The 21,875-nt window shown below is 47.8% G+C and overlaps 1 protein-coding gene across 2 annotated transcripts in view; it reads left to right on the top strand.

The window, feature by feature from the left end:
- The window catches only part of LOC147120546 (histamine N-methyltransferase-like), a 409,239-nt gene that overhangs the window by 47,012 nt on the left and 340,352 nt on the right, over positions 1–21,875 (top strand). The window contains exon 3 of one of the 2 annotated variants that reach the window (XM_085986645.1): positions 3,731–3,838. The exons of the other annotated variant lie outside the window; for it this stretch is intronic. Within the exon in view, the coding sequence (XP_085842771.1) occupies positions 3,731–3,838 (108 nt within the window). The remainder of the gene's footprint in view (positions 1–3,730; positions 3,839–21,875) is intronic. 2 annotated transcript variants of the gene reach the window in all.

Genomic DNA, 21,875 nt, shown 5'->3' with positions numbered 1-21,875 from the left:
AATTCCAACGCTACAATTGGTGAACCCGTATCCGTGAATGATTTTCACGGTAGCAACGCGCAGCCTGACCCTCGTCTTCCCACAAGACGACCAACGCACAACCGATGAACAACCATGGAACAGCAACCGCCTAACACCGATTCCACCACAAGCGACCCCGTCTTTGCGAACGTCTTCGCAATGGAAGCGCAGCTTGGAGGTGAGCCCGTTTTTCACGAATGATTTCACAGAGGTAGAGCACGACCAACGGCAACCGTCATCCACCTGCGCTACAATTGGTGGGTTTGTGAACGTCTTTCACAAACGAAGCACGCTATGGAAGCATCAGCCGTTCTGCTGTCGCTACCGCAATCCAGGGAGCCACGGTCTCCCTCATGCCTTATGCAGGTAGAAGCCCTGTTCGCCGAGAACATCGATGCGGCACAGACCACGCACGTGCTCACGGTCTCCATATTCGAATCTTCTACCGCCACACGGATCGTCCGCCTCTACGTCCAAAGTGTACATCTCTCCAAGCGCGGGGCACAGCATGTTCGGGCCCACAAGATCGGAGCGCGCCCCGCGGGGATACCACGAGGACTCACCCCCGCAAAACACGAGGACACACTCCTCGCGCACGAGGACACATCCCTCGTGAACACCGACGACTCCTTCCCCGCCGACGACGTACCAGCCCTTCAGCCTGCTGGTTGTGTTACCTACTACACGATTCGGCATGAACAAAAAGTGTGCCGCCCTCCCGGCTGTTTTCTCCTAAATCTACAACTGTTACAAGTGTTGACGCCCTCCAGGCAGAGTTACCCCTCCTGAAAGCAACAACAACCTGGACCGTTGCCGCCCTTTCTCCAGTTTTCCCTTTAGCAAATGCAAACGTCTACTGAAGCTGCACACATCGAGGACGGGTCCAACGGGCTTCCTCCGGCCGCGATCAGCCACGTGAAAGTTGCTAGCCTCACCGATCACTGATCAACGCAGCAACTCTTCACCCTCCGTTGTGTTATCGTCGTAGCACTATGGCACGCACCATTCCGTGCGTTCCAGCCTCCCGAAGGTTTCGCTCATCTGTCGGCGAGTTCACCGACCTCACCAGTCAAGTCCTCCTGGATCACCCATTGGCGTTCCTGCAGAGTTCGTCAGAACAAGGACTTGTTTCAACATCAACGGAGACATCGCCCACATCCGCCCAACCTGCCTGTCACTCTGACAAGGCCTGCTGTTTCGCACGTCTCCACGGTCCTTCGCCTGACGGATACGTTTTATTCGCCACGACGCGCGTAAGGATCCGCTCACAAGCAGCATCTTCATACCTCGCCTACCAAGTCGAGACAGCACGACCGCCGTGACCACCAGCTCGTCAGACCATCTCATCCTTGGGCTTTCGTTAAAGCAAATTCTGGGGGGGCCTGTGTGGCTGTACCACTGGTTGTCCCTTACATTGAGACACATAATTCCCTTTAACTTCCCTTACTGTATGTTTAACTTACCTTTTGGGGCCGTTGCCCTTTTAACTTACCTGTTGGGGCCATTGCCCCTTTAAGACGTGCCCTAGCGCGCTGACGTCACGTCACGTACAACGTGATGTGCGTGCGCCGGCACAGCCCGGCCTAGCGTCTTCGGCCTCAACGGCCAGCCGACGGGAGCGACGTGATCTTCCGCTCCCGCGGCAAGCACCGGCACAGCCTGGCCTCGCGACCTCGGCCTCAACGGCCAGCGACGCAACGACGCGCATCACGTGATGCCCTAAGCACGGGAAACGCGAACACCGTGATGACATCACAACACAAACGTGATGGCGTCATCACGCTCCCCACAGGACTGCGAACTCAGTCCTCGTGGAGTCCCCGCTGGGACCAGACCTGCACCAGGGTGCTCCTACAGTCAGCCATCTTACCTGCTATCTTACCTGCTGTAATTAGCCTGTTCCTGTAAATAAACAACGTATTTATAGTTCGTCGAAGTCAAACTCTGTTATTTAGTGGCGATCTACACGAACCGCTACATAGTATTGCTTTTGCAAAAATAGCATTGCTTGCAATTCAGTGAACATTGATTTGAAAGGTAAAGGAAAATTACAATGAAAGGTACATGATTTCAAAGAACAAGTGAACTCCTAGCAGTTTGAACATATATTTTCAGAAGCATGTTGACAAAAGGAAAAGGGAATTTTGGTCTGTTTTGTCATTTTATAACAAAGTCATAGGCCAGCAACTTCCTTGGTGCTGCTTCTGGTCTCCCGTTGTAACTTTGCAGGAAGTGCGGCAGAAACACAGTTTGCACATGTGCAGCGAAGTTACAGCAGCAGAGCGGCAGCACCTGTGAGGGAATTCCTGACCATATATTCTGGTTCGGTGCTGACCACGATTGGGTTGCAGTGGCAAGTAATTACTGTAGAAAATCTGCATCTGCAGCTGGAGGAATCACTGTTCAATGGGTTTGCTGAGCATCCTTGTGGTGGCCAGGAAAACGATGGAGAGGTACGCACATTTAAGTTGAGTTCCACTATTCAACGTGAAGCTATTGAGGATTTCCTGGTACCTGCTCTGCAGATAGTGAGGGCTCAAACTTGCACTTGTCAGTTTCTCTAAACCACGAGTAACTGATGACGATCCTACTTGCGGGGATATAAGCATCTCTTGGAGTTAAGAAGGTGCTTACATGCCTGGCGATGGAAGACAGGAACTGAGTGAACCCTCTGCAGCAGGTCTGCCATATTCCAGGTACTGTTGATGGACTGGAATGGTACCAGCTCAATGATGTCATCTCAACTCCTTCATGTATAACCATTGAATACATTTTATCCTAAGTAACTGATGCACTGTTAATTTATGAATGTCTTTAACTCACATTTAAAACAAAATGCAAATAAAAAAGTATTTCCTTGAAAATTGTATGAAACAAATGGTTGTTTCTAAATATGTGTTTCAGTTGATATTTCAAATTAAAAACTGCTTTTAATTTTTGTGTGTTATACAGAAACTTGTGTGATAAAATATCAATCTCTCTTCTCCTAAATATTTGAAATGAATTCAAACACTGCATGAGACTCAGTGTAAAAGACAAGGCAGAGAGTCTGCACAGCTCTGCAGTAAACAATTAATTAGCCAACTAATTAAGAACATGGTGTTATGTCCAAATGGATAATTAAATGTGGGATGTAAATGATCAAACTCACTGCTGAATGCTTTCCAATATGGACAGCAGGTGAACTGTATGTCATCAGCAACAACTTGTTCATTAACTCCGGTTTGATTAGAATAATTCCAGAGGACAAATTATGTAAGGAATGTGGCATATCTGCCCATCAGTTCCCATGTCCAAGAACCTCGCTGCAAATTTGAGAAGGTGCAAACTGTTCAGAACAAAATCCTTTTATTGTTTGATGTCCATTTTCCATAATTTGAAGTGCTACTTTAGCAAACTCTACAGTGTGTTGTCTGATTTCAATGTATTCATTTTATTTCCTTATATTAAACAAATAATAGAGTTGTGAACTAATAGCAAAATTCAATGAAAATACAATTAGGTAGTATTGCTTTTGCAAAAATAGCATTGCTTGCAGTTCAGTGAAAATTGATTTGAAAGGTAAAGGAAAATTACAATGAAAGGTACATGATTTCAAAGAACAAGTGAACCCCTAGCAGTTTGAATGCATCTCACTTATTCCTATTCAAGATGTACTGTAATGAATTCATGGAAAGAAGCTTTCAGAAGTATTTTGTTTTCCATTCAGGTAAAATAGACTTTGACATACTTGACAAAATTCAGTCCAAACATCCAGGCCTTTCAATTCATAATGAGGTGGTGGAGCCGAATCCTGAGCAAATCTCCAGCTACAAAGGTATGTTTACAAACTTAAATATTTATATGCACCACATGTTTCCAGATGAAAACGACAGTTTTATTTGAGGTGTTAAATCATCTTTGGAACAACTGGTCTGTTTCAGGTAGTGACCGTGTGTGTGTGAGACATCACTGTCATAGAGTCATGGAATCATAGAAATTTACAGCACAGAAGGAGGTCATTCGATCCATTTTGTCTGTGCCGGCCGACAAAGAGCTATCCACCTTAATCCCACTTTCCAGCAATTGGTCTGTAGCCTTGTAGGTTACGGCACCTCAAGTGCATATCCAAGTACTTTTTGAATGTGGTGAGGGTCTCTGCCTCTACCACCCTTTCAGGCAGTGAGTTCCAAACCCCCAGCACCCTCTGGGTGAAGAAATTTCTCCTCAAATCCCCTCTAAACCTCCTACCAATTACTTGAAATCTGTGCCCCCTGGTTATCGACCCCTCTGCTGAGGGAAATAGGTCCTTGCTATCCACTCTATCTAGGCCTCTCATAATTTTATACACCTCAATTAGGTCTCCCCTCAGCCTCCTCTGTTCCAACGAAAACAACCCCAGCCTATCCAATCTTTCCTGATAGCTAAAATTCCCCAGCCAAGGTAACATCCTCATAAATCTCCTCTGCACCCTTTCCAGTGCAATCACATCCTTCCTGTAGTGTGGTGACCAGAACTGTATGCGGTACTCTAGCTGCGGCCTAACTAGCGTTTAATACAGTTCAAGCATAACCTCCCTGCTCTTATATTCTATGCCCTGGCTAATAAAGGAAAGTATCCCGTATGCCTTCTTAACCATCTTATCCACCTGTCCTGCTACCTTCAGGGATCTGTGGACATGCACTCCAAGGTCCCTCTGATCCTCTGCATTTCTCAGTGTCCTACCATTTATTGTGTATTCCCTTGCCTTATTAGCCCTCCCCAAATGCATTACATCACACTTCTCTGGATTGACTTCCATTTCCCACTGTTCTGCCCACCTGACCAGTCCATTGATATCTTCCTGCATTCTGCAGCTTTTTCTTCATTATCAACCACACGGCCAATTTTTGTATCATCTACAAACTTCTTAATCATACTTCCTACATTCAAGTCCAAACCATTGATATATACCACAAAAAGCAAAGGACCCAGTACTGAGCACTGTGGAGCCCCACTGGAAACAGCCTTCTAGTCACAAAAACACCCTTCAGCCATTACCGTTTGTTTCCTGCCTCTGAGCCAATTTTGGATCCAACTTGCCACTTTGCCTTGGATCCCATGGGCTTTTACTTTCAAGATCAGTCTGCTATGTGGGACCTTATAAAAAGCCTTGCTAAAATCCATATAGACTACATCAAATGCACTACCCTCATCGAACCTCCTTGTTACCTCCTCAAAAATTCTATCAAGTTAGTCAGACACGACCTTCCCTTAACAAATCCATGCTGACTTTTCCTGATTAATCCGTGTCTTTCTAAATGAAGATTTATTCTGTCCCTCAGAATTTTTTTCCAATAATTTTCCCACCACTGAGGTTAGGCTCACTGGCCTGTAATTACTCAGTCTATCACTTTCTCCCTTTTTAAACAATGGTACCACATTAGCAGTCCCTCAGTCCTCCGCCACCACACCTGTAGCCAGAGAGGATTGGAAAATGATGGTCAGAGCCTCTGCTATTTCCTCTCTTACTTTTCTTAACAGTCTGGGATATATTTCATCCGGGCCTGGGGATTTATCCGCTTTCAAAGATGCTAAACCCCTTAATACTTCCTCTTTCACTATGTTTATTTCATCTAATATTTCACACTCCTCCTCCCTGATTGCAATTTCTGCATCGTCCCTCTCTTTTGTGAAAACAGACGCAAAGTATTCATTAAGAGCCATATCCATGTCTTCCGCTTCCACACACAGGTTACCTTTATGGTCCCTAATAGGCCCTACTCTTACTTTAGTTATCCTCTTGCTCTTAATGTATTTATAAAACATCTTTGGGTTTTCCTTGATTTTACTTGCCAATATTTTTTCATTCCTTCTCTTTGCTTTCCTAATTTCCTTTTTAATTTCACCCCTCCTCCAGGATTTCTGCAGTATTGAGCTCTCAATATCTGTCATAAACTTCCCTTTTTTTCTTTATCCTACTCTGTATGCCTCTTCACATCCAGGGAGCTCTAGATTTGTTAGTCCCACCCTTGTTCTTCAAGGGAACATACTTGCTCTGAACCCTCACGATCTCCTCCTTGAATGTCTCCCACTGCTCTGACAATGATTTACCTTCAAGTTTCTGTCTCCAGTCCACTTTGGCTAAATTACATCTCAGCTTAGTAAAATTAGCTTTTCCCCAATTGAGAACTTTTATTCCTGGTCTATCCTTGTCCTTTTCCATAACAACACTAAATCAAACTGAATTATGATCACTACCACCAATATGCTCTCCCACTGATACCGTTTCCACCTGCCCAGCTTTGTTTCCTAAAACTAGGTCCAGAACCGCCCCCCTCTCTTGTTGGGCTTGCTACGTACTGGCTAAAAAAGTTCTCCTGAATGCACTTTAATAATTCTGCTCCCTCTAAACCTTTCACACTAATTTTATCACAGTTAATATTAGTCCTTTTTATTGATCATGGAACCAGTAGTTGGTAATAACCTATGTAAAGATGCTGATAACCATTTTAATGCAAAAAAAATTCTCATTTATTAATTATTATCTTCTATGATTATATTGTCATCCATGCTCAAAAAAGTTCATGATCTTTATTTGGTTTTTTTTGACGAATTTTATGCTCCATTGGGGTGAGACTGTGTAAAATCAATTGCAAAGGAATGAAAATAGAAATGCATTCATAATACGGTGGATGAATTAGCTGCGCAAATAGATGTAAACGGATATGATATAATTGGGATTACGGAGACATGGCTCTAGGATGACCAAAAACAATAGCAAAATACTGCAGATGCTGGAAATCTGAAATAACAACAGAAAATGCTGGAAATACTCAGCAGGCCAGGCAGCATCCGTGGAGAGAGAAACAGAGTTAACGTTTCAGGTCTGGGACCCTTCATCAGAACTCGAAAACATAGAAACATAGAAGATAGGAGCAGGAGTAGGCCATTCGGCCCGTCCAGCCTGCTCCGCCATTCAATGTGATCATGGCTGATCATCCAAATTAAGCTTTCTCCCCATACCCCTTGATCCCTTTGGCCTTAAGAAATATATCCAAATCCATCTTGAATATATTTAATGAATTGGCCTCTACTGCCTTCTGTGGTAGAGAATTCCACAGGTTCACCACTCTCTGGGTGAAGAAATTCCTCATTTCTGTCCTAAATGGCTTACCCCTTATCCTTAGACTGTGACCCCTGGTTCTGGACTCCCCCGACCATCGGGAACATCCTTCCAGCATCTAGTCTGTCCAGTCCTGTCAGAATTTTATAAGTTTCAATGAGATCCCCTCTCATTCTTCTAAACTCCAGCGAGTATAAGCCTAATCAACCCAATCTCTCCTCATACGTCATTCCTGACATCCCAGGTATCAGCCTGGTGAATCTTCACTGAACTCCTTCCATGGCAAGAACATCCTTCCTCAGATAAGGCGACCAAAACTGCACACAACACTCAAGATGTGGTCTCACCAAGGCCCTGTACAACTGCAGCAAGACATCCTTGTTCCTGTACTCAAACCCTTTCGCTACGAAGGCCAACATACCATTTGCCTTCTTAACCGCCTGCTGCACCTGCATGCTTACCTTCAGTGACTGGTGCACAAGGACACCCAGGTCTTGTTGCACCTCCCCTTCTCCCAATCTATTGCCATTCAGATAATAATCTGCCTTCCTGTTTTTGCTACCAAAGTGGATAAACTAGCATTTATCCACGTTATATTGCATCTGCCATGCTTCTGCCCAATCACCCAACCTGTCCAAATCATCCTGGAGTTTCTCGGCATCCTCCTCACAGCACACACGCCCACCCAGCTTTGTGTCATCTGCAAGCTTGGAGATATTACATCTAGTTCCCTTGTCTAGATCATTAATATATATTGTGAATAGCTGGGGTCCAAGGATCGACCCCTGCGGTACCCCACTAGTCACTGCCTGCCACTCGGAAAAAGACCCGTTTATTCCAACTCTTTGCTTTCTGTCTGCCAACCAGTTCTCTATCCAAGTCAATACTGTAATGTATATACCTTTAAGGGGGGAACTATCTTTTACAGCTCATGTATACTGCAGTACCGGCAGTGACCACACCTGTATATAGCACTGAGTAGTAATCTGTACAGATCAGTTCCCGTGTGAGCCACATTGAGTAAACACCTGTTGTACCATTCTCCTGCAGTCTGTGTCTTATTATACACAGACACAACATTGGCGACAAGGCAAGTTCGAACCTACCTGCAACTCTGCATCACCTCCCGGGGATTCGTTCCTGGAGATCAGTGGATTGGAGGTCAAGGCCAGAGACTCAGGCGTCGACCACGGGCAACTGCCCAGTCATCCAGCAGAGACTTGAGAATTTTGGGGGAGGCTGTCGAGAGCCAGGCATGGCTTTCCAGTCGAGGTGGTCCAGCGAAACGGGCTGGCAACAGGTAGTGTGCAAACCCTTCCCGGACAGCGGTGGGCTAGAGCCCGACTGAGCGGCACAGCAAAGGGCCGAGCAGCATCGACGGGGGAGAGAGAGAGAGGGCAGAGCGCACAGGGCGTAGCCGGTGTTCAGGGGCCAAGCAGCGTCGAAGAGAGGGAGAGAGAGACGCGCAGAAACCCGCGAGGCGCCGCCATTGCCACGAGGACCGCCGAGAGCGGCTTTGGCAGCAGCGCAGGAGAAGTGCATGAAACCTACAGGGTGCCGCCATTGCCACGAGAACCACCGGGAGCGGCGTTGGCAGCAGCGGGGGAGGAAGGAAAGCGCGGGATACGCCATTTTAAGTAATTGCGAGACGCCATTTTAAACCACACCCAAAATGCCGAAGAGTGGCAGTATCACCGCATTTGACAATGAAGTCGAAGATTGGACTACATATGTCGAATGAATAGAGCTATACTGCAAGGCAAATGAGGTGTCACATGACAAGAAAGCGTCGGTATTGTTAAATTTAATGGGTGCAAAGACGTATGGTTTATTACGAAATCTAGTAACCCCAACAAAGCCAATGGAAAAGAGTTTTGAAGACATAGTAACGATACTACAGGAACATTTAAACCCTACACCGCTGCTGATAGCAGAAAGATTCAAGTTTCATAAACGGAACCAGCATAAGGATGAAAGCAATGCTGATTATTTAACAGAACTGCGCAAACTATCAAAACACTGCCAGTTTGGAGCGGGACTGGCAGATACCTTAAGGGACAAGTTTGTGTGTGGGCTTCAAAGTGAAGGAACCCAGAAACGGCTTTTATCTGAAAAGGACCTTACGCTGGAAAAGGCTTTCAACATTGCGGTATCACATGAAGCAGCAGCACGGGGTGCTGCAGAGATACAACAGAGACCACAAGAATATGGCACAAACGAAATGTCATATAGAACAGTGAAGTGCTATCGCTGCGGCAGAACAACACACGACCAGAATGATTGCTGGTTCAAAGACAAAGTGTGCAGACAGTGTGGAAAAGTATGACACATAGCACGAGTCTGCAGGTCGGGAAAGAAAACCAGCAATAAGAAACCTACCAAAGAAAAGTACAAGAAGGTACATAAGACATAAGATGACGGAGAATAGTTCAGATGAACAAAAGAGTGATAACGACTCCGAAAGCAGGGAACTGAGTTGTCTGAAACTACATAACATGATCACAACGGAGGATCACCGAACCATTTGGGTCACTCTCAAGATAGCAGGAGTCCAGGTAAAGATGGAATTGGACACAGGATCAGCCCTAACAGTCATAAACCGATGGGACTATGAGCGGCTATTCTCAAACTTACCCTTGAGAGACACAAAAATTATTTTGAAGACGTACACAGGGCAAAAAGTCTACCCCAAAGGAAAAATAAGGGTGGCCGTTATATATAACGGTAAGGAAACACCAAAACTAGACATGTATGTATTGCAAGATGGAGGACCACCATTACTGGGATGTGAATGGATCTGGAAAATACAACTGGATTGGCATTCCATACAGGCACTGACTGTGGCTGACAAAAAGGATGATGACGTCACACCTGGGCAACTGTCAAAGATCTTAACTGATGCGAAAGAAGTGTTCCAGCAAGGACTCGGAACACTAAAAGGCATGACAGCGACGATTAAAATTGAAGAAAACGCAAGCCCAAAATTTTTTACGGCCAGACCGGCACCTTATGCGATCCGCCCAGCCGTCGAAGCAGAGCTGGAGAGTCTGGAACGTTCAGGTGTACTGTCCAAGGTAGACTGGAGCGAGTGGGCTACACCCATCGTCCCTGTGATGAAGAAGTCGTTGAGCAGCACGCCTGGGGATCCAAGGAAGGTTCGCATCTGTGGGGACTTTAAGGTAACAGTGAACCCGGTCCTTCACACCGTACAATATCCACTTCCGCGGATTGAAGATATTTTCGCCTCGCTATCTGGAGGGAAATGCTTCACTAAGATTGATCTGGCCCAGGCGTATCTGCAAATGGAGGTAGAAGAAGCATCAAAAAAATACCTCACAATCAACACCCATAAAGGTCTCTACCAATACAACCGGCTGGTATTCGGGGTAGCTTCAGCTCCGGCTATTTGGCAGAAGGCAATGGAACAAGTCCTGCAAGGGATCCCAGGGACCCAGTGTTATTTAGACGACATCCTGGTCACGGGCGAAAATGACAGTGATCACCTTGCCAACCTGGAGCAGGTGCTCACTAGATTGCAGGAATATGGGCTCCGAGCTAAACAAGTGCGAGTTTTTTAGAAAACAGATCTCGTATTGTGGCCATGTTATCGATAAAGAGGGGTTACATAAGTCCCCAGAGAAGATTGAGGCAGTAGTCAAGGCTACAGCACCGGAAAATGTGTCACAACTGAGGTCGTTCCTCGGGCTGGTAAACTATTACCATAAGTTCTTGCCAAATTTGTCTACAATACTACACCCACTGAACTCCCTACTGCAAACTGGGGTGCCATGGAAGTGGAGTGACGAATGTAGATGAGCTTTCCAGAAGAGCAAAACACTAATCACATCAAAAGAGGTATTGGCCCATTACAACCCAGCATTACCAATTCGGTTGGCATGTGATGCGTCACCCTATGGCATTGGAGTGGTGCTGTCGCACAAATTCTTGGACGGCCTTTGCGTCACGATCACTAACCTCAGCCGAGCGTAACTACGCCCAGGTTGACAGGGAGGCCCTCAGCCTAGTGTGGGGAGTGAAAAAGTTCAATCACTATCTGCACGGACAGAAATTCACATTGCTGACTGATCACCAGCCTCTTGTCTCCATTTTTAATCCGAAGAAGGGCGTTCCGGTGATGACTGCGCAACGACTACAAAGATGGTCACTTTTTCTAGGGGCGCACTACTATGAGATTGAATATAAGGGCACGAAACAGCATGGAAATGCTGATGGGCTATCACGCCTGCCACTGCCTACTGCGAAGGAAGAACCAGCAGTGGATCCTGTCAAAATATTCCATTCGACTATAGTTGAATACCTACTGGTAACTAACGCTTGTATCGAAAAGGAAACCCGAAATGACCCGACACTGTCTCGGGTATATGATTTGACGGTGAAGCGATGGCCAGCACATGGCAACTCACTGTTGCCAGCATTCTCGACAAGGAGAGAACAGCTGTCAGTCTGTCGGGGGACCTTGATGTGTGGATCCCGAGTGGTAATTCCACCCAAGTTAAGGGATAGAGTGCTCAATGAGCTTCATGAGGGTCATCTGGGAGGGGTAAAAATGAAAAGCCTAGCCAGGGCTTATGTGTGGTGGCCGGGAATCGACAAACAAATTGAGGACCTGACCAAGAGCTGCTCAGGATGCCAGAAAGTCCAAAATGCACCACCACAGGCCCCTCTACACCCATGGGAGTGGCCCTCATCTCCATGGCAACGGGTGCATATTGATTTTGCTGGTCCATTCATGGACTCAATGTTTTTAATAGCCGTGGATGCGCACTTGAAATGGCCTGAGGTCATCAAAATGTCCTCCACCGCCACGGAGAAAACTATTGCTGTCCTACGGACCATTTTTGCCAGGAATGGCTTGCCAGAACAGATTTGCTCCGACAACGGACCACAGTTTGTGTCCGAAGATTTCCGGAGGTTCTTGAAAAAGAATGGGGTAAGGCATTACACATCCGCCCCGTATCGTCCAGCCACAAATGGATTGGCTGAGAGGTTCGTACAAACCTTTAAGAAGGCAATAAAGGCTATGTACAATGACAACATTCCGCTGCAGCACAAGCTGGACAATTTCCTGTTCGCCTACCGGAATGCGACACATGCAGTCACCAACCAGGCCCCAGCCATGATGTTCTTTAACCGAAGGTTAAGATCTCGCCTGGATTTGCTCAGACCAAACGTACGAAGAGATGTTGAGAGTAAGCAATTCCAGCACATCCATGAGAAGCCAACAAGGATCTTCAATGTAGGGCAACCAGTCTTGGTCCGCGACTACCGAACAGAAAAATGGCAGCCAGGAACGATATGCACACGGCAGGGCCCACTAATGTACACAGTGGACGTTGGGGAGAGCATCGTGAGACGCCATGCTGACCAGATCCTAGAGTCACAGGAACAAGTCAACCCCATGCCTCGCCCATACGTACCTGGTGATGAACACAACGTACAGGTCGCATCTACCCCAGAAACAGTAGCATCGGAAGCTGATGAACCAACCGGCGACAGGTGGCCAGAATCGCCTCCGCACCAAGCGCAAGACACTCGGGAAAGGCGCTATCCAGAAAGGATCAGGAAGCCTCCCCAAAGACTGAATATATAAATAGACTATTTTCAGCTAATGTTGCATGTTAAAAGTGTTAATTGTACTTAGTTTGATATTTAATTGTTAAATGAGTGTTATGGAACTGTTAATCTAAAAGGGGAGGAATTGTAATGTATATACCTTTAAGGGGGGAACTATCTTTTACAGCTCATGTATACTGCAGTACCGGCAGTGACCACACCTGTATATAGCACTGAGTAGTAATCTGTACAGATCAGTTCCCGTGTGAGCCACGTTGAGTAAACACCTGTTGTACCGTTCTCCTGCAGTCTGTGTCTTATTATACACAGACACAACAACATCGCGGCGCAGACACGATGGGCCGAAGGGCCTCTTTCTGTGCTGTAAAACTCTATGACTCTATGACCTTGCCCCCAATCCCATGTGCCTTAACTTTACACGCTAATCTCTTATGCGGGACCTTATCGAAAGCCTTCTGAAAGTCCAAATACACCACATCCACTGGTTCTCCCTTATCTATTTTACCAGTTACATCCTCAAAAAATTCCAGTAGATTAGTCAAGCACAATTTACCATTTGTAAATCCATGTTGACTTTGTCCGATCCTGTCACTGTTTTCCAAGTGCTCTGCTATTACATCTTTCATAATGGACTCTAGCATTTTCCCCACTACCAATGTCAGACTTACCGGTCTGTAATTCCCCGTTTTCTCTCTACCAACTTTTTTGAATAGTGGGGTACCATTAGCTACCCTCCAATCCATGGGTACAGTTCCAGATTCCATCGAATGTTGGAAGATGATCAGCAATGCATCTACTATTACTAGGGCCACTTCCTTAAGTACCCTAGGATGTAGATTATCAGGCCCTGGGGATTTATCGGCCTTCAATCCCATCAATTTCCCTAACACCATTACCTTAGAAATACTGATTTCTTTCAGTTATAACAACAGAAAATGCTGGAAAAACTCAGCAGGTCAGGCAACATCCGTGGAGAGAAATTTGAGTTGATGTTTCGGGTTGGACCCTTCTTCAAAACTGGAAAGAAAAGAAACTAGATCGGAGGCAGGGCTACGATCGGACAAAAGAATAAAAGAAACAAAAGAAGTAAAAGAGATTAGAAGCTAGACGAGATAGTAATAGGCTGGGATTAGGTGTAAAGTGTACTGGCAGGGCAAAAGATAGCTGCCAGGTGTGAGAGAGAAACAAAAGGAAAGGCGGGGGGGGAAAGGAGTGGAACAATTACAAGAGAAAATGAAATGGGGGCCGAGCTTATGATCTGAAATTGTTGAACTCGATATTGAGTCCGGAAGGCTGCAGACTGCCTAATCGGAAGATGAGGTGCTGTTCCTCGAGTTTACGTTGAGCTTCCGTGGAACAATACAAGAGGCCAAGGACGGTGAGGTCCGAGTGGGAATGGAGCGGTGAATTAAAATGACAGGCGACCGGAAGCTCGGGGTCACCCTTACGGACTGAACGGAGGTGTTCCGCAAAGCGGTCACCCAATCTGCGTTTGGTCTCCCCAATGTAGAGGAGACCGCATCGTGAGCAGCGAATACAGTATACTAGATTGTGAGAAGTACAAGTAAATCGCTGTTTCACCTGGAAGGGGTGTTTGGGGCCCTGGACAGTGGGAAGGGGGGAGGTATAGGGGCAGGTGTTACATCTCCTCTGCTTGCACGGGAAGGTGCCAGGCGAAGAGGAAGGGCTGTTTGGGGTGATAGAGGAGTGGACTAGGGTGTCTCGGAGGGAGCGGTCCCTGCGGAATGCTGAAAGGGGAGGGGAGGGGAAGATACGTTTGGTGGTGGGATCACTTTGGAGGTAGCGGAAATGCCGGAGGATGATCCGTTGAATGTGGAGGCTGGTGGGGTGAAAGGTGAGGACAAGGGGAACCCTATCGTGGTTCCGGGAGGGAGGGGCAGGGGTGAGGGCAGAAGTGCGGGAGATAGAACTGACACGGTCGAGGGCAGTGTCAACCACAGTAGAGGGGAATCCTCGGTTGCGGAAAAAGGAAGACATGTCTGAAGCACTGGTGTGGAAGGTTGCGTCGTCGGAGCAGATACGGCGGAGGCGGAGAAACTGGGAGAATGGAATAGAGTCCTTACAGGAAGCGGGTGGGAGGAAGTGTAGTCCAGGTAGCTGTGGGAGTCAGTGGGCTTGTAGTAAATATTGGTCGATAACCTATCCCCAGAGATGGAGACGGAGAAGTCGAGGAAGGGAAGGGAAGAGTCCGAGATGGACCATGTGAAGGTGAGGGAAGGGTGGAAATTGGAGGCAAAGTGAATGAAATTGTCAAGTTCGGGGCGAGAGCAGGAAACGGCACCGATACAGTCATCAATGTATCGGAAAAAGAGGTGAGGGAGGGGACCCGAGTAGGACTGGAACAAAGATTGTTCCACATAGCCCACGAAAAGGCAGGCATAGCTAGGACCCATGCGGGTACCCATGGCAACACCTTTGATTTGGAGGAAATGAGTGGAGTTAAAGGAGAAGTTGTTCAATGTGAGAACAAGTTCAGCCAGGCGGAGGAGGGTCGTGGTGGATGGGGACTGGTCGGGCCTCTGTTCAAGGAAGAAGCGGAGCGCCCTCAGGCCATCTGGGTGGGGGATGGAGGTGTAGAGGGATTGTACGTCCATGGTGAAAAGGAAGCGGTTGGGGCCAGGAAACTGGAAACTGTTAAAGTGGCGGAGGGCGTCCGAAGAGTCGCAGATGTAGGTGGGAAGAGACTGGACAAGGGGAGAAAAGATAGAGTCAAGATAGGAAGAGATAAGCTCTGTAGGGCAAGAACAGGCTGAAACGATGGGTCTACCAGGGCAGTCCTGTTTGTGGATCTTGGGAAGGAGGTAGAAGCGGGCTGTGCGGGGTTGGGGAACTATGAGGTTGGTGGCAGCAGGGGGAAGATCTCCAGAGGAGATGAGGTCGGTGACAGTCTTGGAAACGGTGGTTTGATGTTCGGTAGTGGGGTCATGGTCCAGGTGGAGGTAGGAGGAGGTGTCGGAGAGTTGGCGTTCAGCTTCCGCTAGGTAGAGGTCAGTACGCCAAACAACAACAGCACCACCCTTGTCAGCGGGTTTAATGACAATGTCAGGGTTGGATCTAAGAGAATGGAGTGCTGCAAGTTCAGAGGGAGGTAGGTTGGAGTGGGTGAGGGGAGCAGAGAAATGGAGATGGCCGATGTCACGGCGGCAGTTAGCGATGAAAAGACCTAGAGAGGGTAAGAGGCCAGGGGGAGGGGTCCAGGTAGAACGGGAATTCTGCAAGCGGGAGAAAGGGTCAGTTGTGCGGGGGGAAGACTCCTGGCCAGTGAAGTGGGCACGGAGACGAAGGCGGCGGAAAAAGAGCTCAACATCGTGCCGAGCTCGAAATTCATTGAGGTGGGGGCGTAAGGGGATGAAGCTCAGGCCTTTGCTGAGGACTGATCGTTCAGGGTCAGAGAGTGGAAGGTCAGAGGGGATAGTGAAAACGTGGCAGGGGGTGGGATTGGGAGAAGGGGGGGTCAGAGGAAAGTGAAGGGGAAGAAGGTTCCGGAGGGGCGTTGGTGTCCAAGAGTTGATGAAGCTTGCGATCCTTGACATCGGAAAGGAAGAAGAAAAGTTTTTTGTTGAAGCGTCGGATGAACCTCATCTTCCGATTCGGCAGTCTGCAGCCTTCCGGACTCAATATCGAGTTCAACAATTTCAGATCATAAGCTCGGCCCCCATTTCATTTTCTCTTGTAATTGTTCCACTCCTTTCCCCCCCCCCCTTTCCTTTTGTTTCTCTCTCACACCTGGCAGCTATCTTTTGCCCTGCCAGTACACTTTACACCTAATCCCAGCCTATTACTATCTCGTCTAGCTTCTAATCTCTTTTACTTCTTTTGTTTCTTTTATTCTTTTGTCCGATCGCAGCCCTGCCTCCGATCTAGTTTCTTTTCTTTTCAGTTTTGAAGAAGGGTCCAACCCGAAACGTCAACTCAAATTTCTCTCCACGGATGTTGCCTGACCTGCTGAGTTTTTCCAGCATTTTCTGTTGTTATTTCGGATTTCCTACATCTGCAGTATTTTGCTATCGATTTCTTTCAGTTCCTCCCTTTCATCAGACCCTATGTTCCCCGACATCTTTGGGAGGTTATTTGTGTCCTCCTTTTTGAAGACAGAACCAAAATATGTATTTAATTGGTCTGCCATTTCTTTGTTCCCCATTATAAATTCCCCTGATTCTGACTGCAAGGGACCTACGCTTGACTTCACCAATCTTTTTCTCTTCACATATCTATAAAAGCTTTTACAGTCAGTTTTTATGTTCCCTGAAAGCTTACTCTCATATTCTATTTTCTCCTTCTTAATTAAACCCTTTGTCCTCCTTTGTTGAATCCTAAACTGCTCCCAGTCCTCAGGTTTACTGCTTTTTCTGGCCAATTTATATGACCTCTCCTTGGATCTTGTGCTATCCCTAATTTCCCTTGTTAGCCATGGTTGAGTCACCTTTTTTGTTTTATTTTTATGCCAAACTGGGATGAACAAATTCTGCAGTTCATCCATGCGGTCTTTGAATGTTTGCCATTGCCTATCCACCGTCAAGCCTTTGAGTGACATTCCCCAATCAATCCTACCCAACTCGCGCCTCATACCATCGTAGTTTCCTTTATTTAAATTCAGGACCCTAGTCTCTGAGTCAACTATTTCATTCTCCATCTTAATGAAGAATTCTATCATATCATGATCGCTCCGACCCAAGGGGCCTCGTACAAAAAGATTGCTAATTAAACCTTTCTCATTACATAATACCCAATCTAAGATGGCCTGATCTCTGGTTGGTTCCTCGACATAGTGGTCCAGGAAATCATCCCGTAAACACTCCAGGAATTCCTCCTCCACAGTATTGTTACTAATTTGGTTAGCCCAATCTATATGTAGATTAAAGTCACCCATGATGACTGCTGTGCCCTTATTGCACACTTCTCTAATTTCCCTTTTAATGCCATCGCCAACCTCCGCATTACTGTTTGGAGGTCTATATACCACTCCCACTAATGTTTTCTGCCCCTTGGTTTTTCTCAGTTCTACCCATACAGATTCCACATCATCAGAGCTAATTTCCTTCCTTACATTTGTGTTAATCCCTTCTTTAACCAGCAATGCTACCCCACCTCCCTTTCCTTTTTGCTTATCTTTCCTGAATATTAAATACCCCTGGATTTTGATTTCCCAGCCTTGGCCACACTGGAGCCATGTTTCCAATCAAATCATATTCGTTTACCTCTATTTGTGCAGCTAATTCATCCACCTTATTACGAATGCTCCTCGCATTAAGACACAAAGGCCTAGAAATTCGGTGGGCTGCGCCACCAGTTAGCGCCTAAAGAGGGCACTCAGTGGCTTTAGTGCCACTGGCCATGCCTCCCGCGATATTTAGCGGGGCGCTAATGGCAGCTTTAGCCTGTAGCACTGCGCCGGCACCGATGATGTCATCGGTGTGTGCAGCGCCCCGCTACCGCCCCGATCGCGATATTTAGTCGCGCTCACCCCGGTTACGCCGGTCGCAAATCGCGCCCGGTTCACGGGGCCTACCTGTGGCGGTAGTGGTGCAAATTAAGGTGGAGGTGCGGGGCGGCCATTTTTTTCAGTGGCCGCCTGCCAGCACCTCCATCCCCGGCCTCCTGATCCTCCCCCAGGCAGTGCCGGCTGTGTCCCGAGAGCCCGACACTTCTCCTCTGTGCCGGGCTCTTTTGCCGGCACTCGCGATCGGTCATCACGCTGGTGCAGGCCCCTCCCCCTTAAGAAGTGGAGGAAGGCCTGCAGCACCGCAGTGCGCCATGCCGCAGTGTGTGGCACTGCGGCACGTTGCGCTGTGATATTCAGTTTCAGCGACCAAGAGGGACGCGGGGCGCCTCAAGCAGCGCCCCGTGTCCCTCTTGGGGCACTCAAACTGAATTTCCGGCGGGCGCAACGGCTCCGTTCGCAGCAGTAATTCCGGCGCCCAGGCGAGCTTGATGCCCCGTTTGGGCTGCCACCGAATTTCTAGGCCAAAGCCTTCAGGCTTGTTTTTTTAATGCTCTTAGACCTATTAGAATTATTATTTACTGTGGCCAAGTTTGATTTAAACCGTTGATTTCTCTGGCTGCCACTTTTGTTTTTCTCCTTCCTATCTTTTGCTTTTATCCTTGTTTCCCTTTTCTCTGTCTCCCTGCTCAGGTTCCCAACCCCCTGCCATTTTAGTTTAAACCCTCCCCCAGAGCACTAGCAAACACTTCCCCTTGGACATCGGTCCCGGCCCTGCCCAGGTACAAACCGTCCGGTTTGTACTGCTCCCATCTCTCCCAGAACTGGTCCCAATATCCCAGGAATTTGAATCCCTCCCCCTTGCACCATTCCTCTAGCCACGTATTCATCTGAAATATCCTTCTATTTCTACTCTGACTAGCACGTGGCACTGGTAGCAATCCTGAGATTACTACCTTTGAGGTCCTATTTTTTAATTTACTTCCTAACTCCCCATATTCAGCTTTTAGGACCTCATCCCGTTTTTTACCTATATCGTTGGTACCTATATGCACTACGACAACTGGCTGGTCACCCTCCCCTTCCAAAATGTTCTGCAGCCGCTCTGAGACATCCTTGACCCTTGCACCAGGGAGGCAACACACCATCCTGGAGTCTCGTTTGCGGCCGCAGAGACACCTATCTATTCCCCTTACAATAGAATCCCCTACTACTATAGCTCTCCCCCTCTTTTTCCTCCCGTCCTGTGCAGCAGAGCCACCCCTGGTGCCAGGAAGTTGGCTGCTGCTGCCTTCCTCTGATAAGCCATCCCCTCAACAGTATTCAAAGTGATATATCTGTTTGAGAGGGGGATGTCCACAGGGGACTCCTGCACTACCTGCCTGCCCCTATTACTCTGTCTGTCGTTCACCCCTTCCCTTTCTGCCTGTCCAACTTTTGCCTGCGGTGTGACCAACTGCTTAAACGTGATATCCACGACATCCTCAGCATCGCGAATGGTCCAGTATGTATCCAATCGCAGCTCCTGCACCGCAATGCTGGAGATGTAACAGATATTAAGCAGGTGCAGAGATGGCGGGGGGTGGGGGGTGGGTTAGGAGGGGAGGAAGGAATTGAAAGAACAGGCAGTGCTTATGTAAGAGGCAGGAAAGATAAAATGTTGCAAATGGGAATGGCAAAATAATACAGCATGAAAAATGGGGGCAGGGGTTATTGTCTGAAATTGTTGATCTCTATGTTGAGCCTGGAAGGCTGTAAAGTGCCTAATCGAAAGATGAGGTGCTGTTCCTCGAGCTTACGTTGAGCTTCATTGGAACAATGTAATAGGCCGAGGACAGAGAGATCAGAGTGAGAGTGAAGCGGAGAATTAAAGTGACAGGCGACCAGAAGCTCAGGGTCACCCTTACGGACTGAACGGAAGTGTTCCGCAAAGCAGTCGCCCAATCTGCGTTTGGTCTCCCCAATGTAGAGGAGACCACATCGTGAGTAGCGAATACAGTATATTGAATTGCAAGATGTACAAGTAAATCACTGTTTCACCTGGAAGGGGTGTTTGGGGCCCTGGATAGTGGGAAGGGAGGAGGTAAAAGGGCGTGTGTTGCTTCTCCTGTGCTTGCATGGGAAGGTGCCAGGCAAAGGAGAAGGGCTGTAAGGCGTGACTGAGGAGTGGACCAGGGTGTCGCGGAGGGAGCGGTCCCTTCGGAATGCTGAAAGGGGAGGTGAGGGGAAAATGTGTTTGGTGGTGGGATCACGTTGGAGGTGGCGGAAATGGCGGAGGATGATCCGTTGAATGGGGAGGCTGGTGGGGTGAAAGGTGAGGACAAGGGGAACCCTATCGTGGTTCTGGGAGGGAGGGGAACGGGTGAGAGCAGAAGTGCGGGAAATGGAACGGACATGGTCAAGGGCCGTGTCAACCACAGTAGAGGGGTATCCTCAGTTGGGTAAAAAGGAAGACTTGTCGGAAGCACTGGTATGGAAGGCGGCATCGTCAGAACAGACGCGGCGGAGACGGAGAAACTGGGAGAATGGAATAGAGTCCTCACAGGAAGCGGGGTGGGAGGAAATGTAGTCCAGGTAGCTGTGGGAGTCAGTGGGCTTGTCGTGGATATTTGTTGAAAGCCGATCGCCAGAAATGGAGATGGAAAAGTCAAGGAAGGGAAGGGAAGAGTCGGAGGTGGACCATGTGGAGGTGAGGGAAGGGTGGAAATTGGAAGTAAAGTGAATGAACTTATCAATTCAGGGTGAGAGCAGGAAACGGCACCGATACAGTCATCGATGTACCAGAAAAAGAGGTGAGGGAGGGGACCTGAGTAGGACTGGAACAAAGAATGTTCCACATATCCCATGAACAGGCAGGCATAGCTAAGGCCCATGCAGGTTCCCATAGCAACACCTTTAATTTGGAGGAAGTGAGTGGAGTCAAAGGAGAAGTTGTTCAATGTGAGAACAAGTTCAGCCAGGCAGAGGAGTGTGGTGGTGGAAGGGGACTGGTTGGGCCTCTGTTCAAGGAAGAAACGGAGTGACCTCAGGCCATCCTGGTGGGGGATAGAGGTGTAGAGGGATTGTATGTCCATAGTGAAAAGGAGACGGTTTGGGCCAGGAAACTGAAAACTGTTAAAGTGACGGAGGGCATCAGAAGTGTCGCGAATGTAGGTGGGAAGAGACTGGACAAGGGGAGAAAAGATAGAGTCGAGATAGGAAGAGATAAGTTCCGTGGGGCAATAACAGGCTGAAACGATGGGTCTACCAGGGCAGTCCTGTTTGTGGACCTTGGGAAGGAGGTAGAAGCGGGCTGTGCGGGGTTGGAGGACTATGAGGTTGGTGGCCATGGAGGGAAGATCTCCAGAGAAGATGAGGTCAGTGACAGTCTTGGAAACAGTGGCTTGATGTTCGGTCATGAGGTCATGGTCCAGGTGGAGGTAGGAGGAGGTGTTGGAGAGTTGGCGTTCAGCTTCCGCAAGGTAGAGGTCAGTTCGCCAAACAACAACAGCACCACCCTTATCAGCAGGTTTAATGTTAATGTTAGGGTTGGATCGGAGAGAATGGAGTGCTGCAAGTTCAGAGGGAGTTAGGTTGGAGTGAGAGAGGGGAGCAGAGAAATTGAGACGGCCGATGTCACATCGGCAGTTAGCAATGAAAAGATCTAGAGAGGGTAAGAGGCCAGAGGGAGGGGTCCAGGTAGAATGAGAATTCTGAAAGCGGGAGAAAGGGTCA

Source organism: Somniosus microcephalus, chromosome 4, assembly GCF_052327205.1.
Source record: "Somniosus microcephalus isolate GS21.2 chromosome 4, FLI_Smic_1.0, whole genome shotgun sequence".
In the NCBI taxonomy this organism is placed as follows: Eukaryota; Metazoa; Chordata; class Chondrichthyes; order Squaliformes; family Somniosidae; genus Somniosus; species Somniosus microcephalus.
This window is presented reverse-complemented; position numbering and strand designations above follow the sequence as displayed.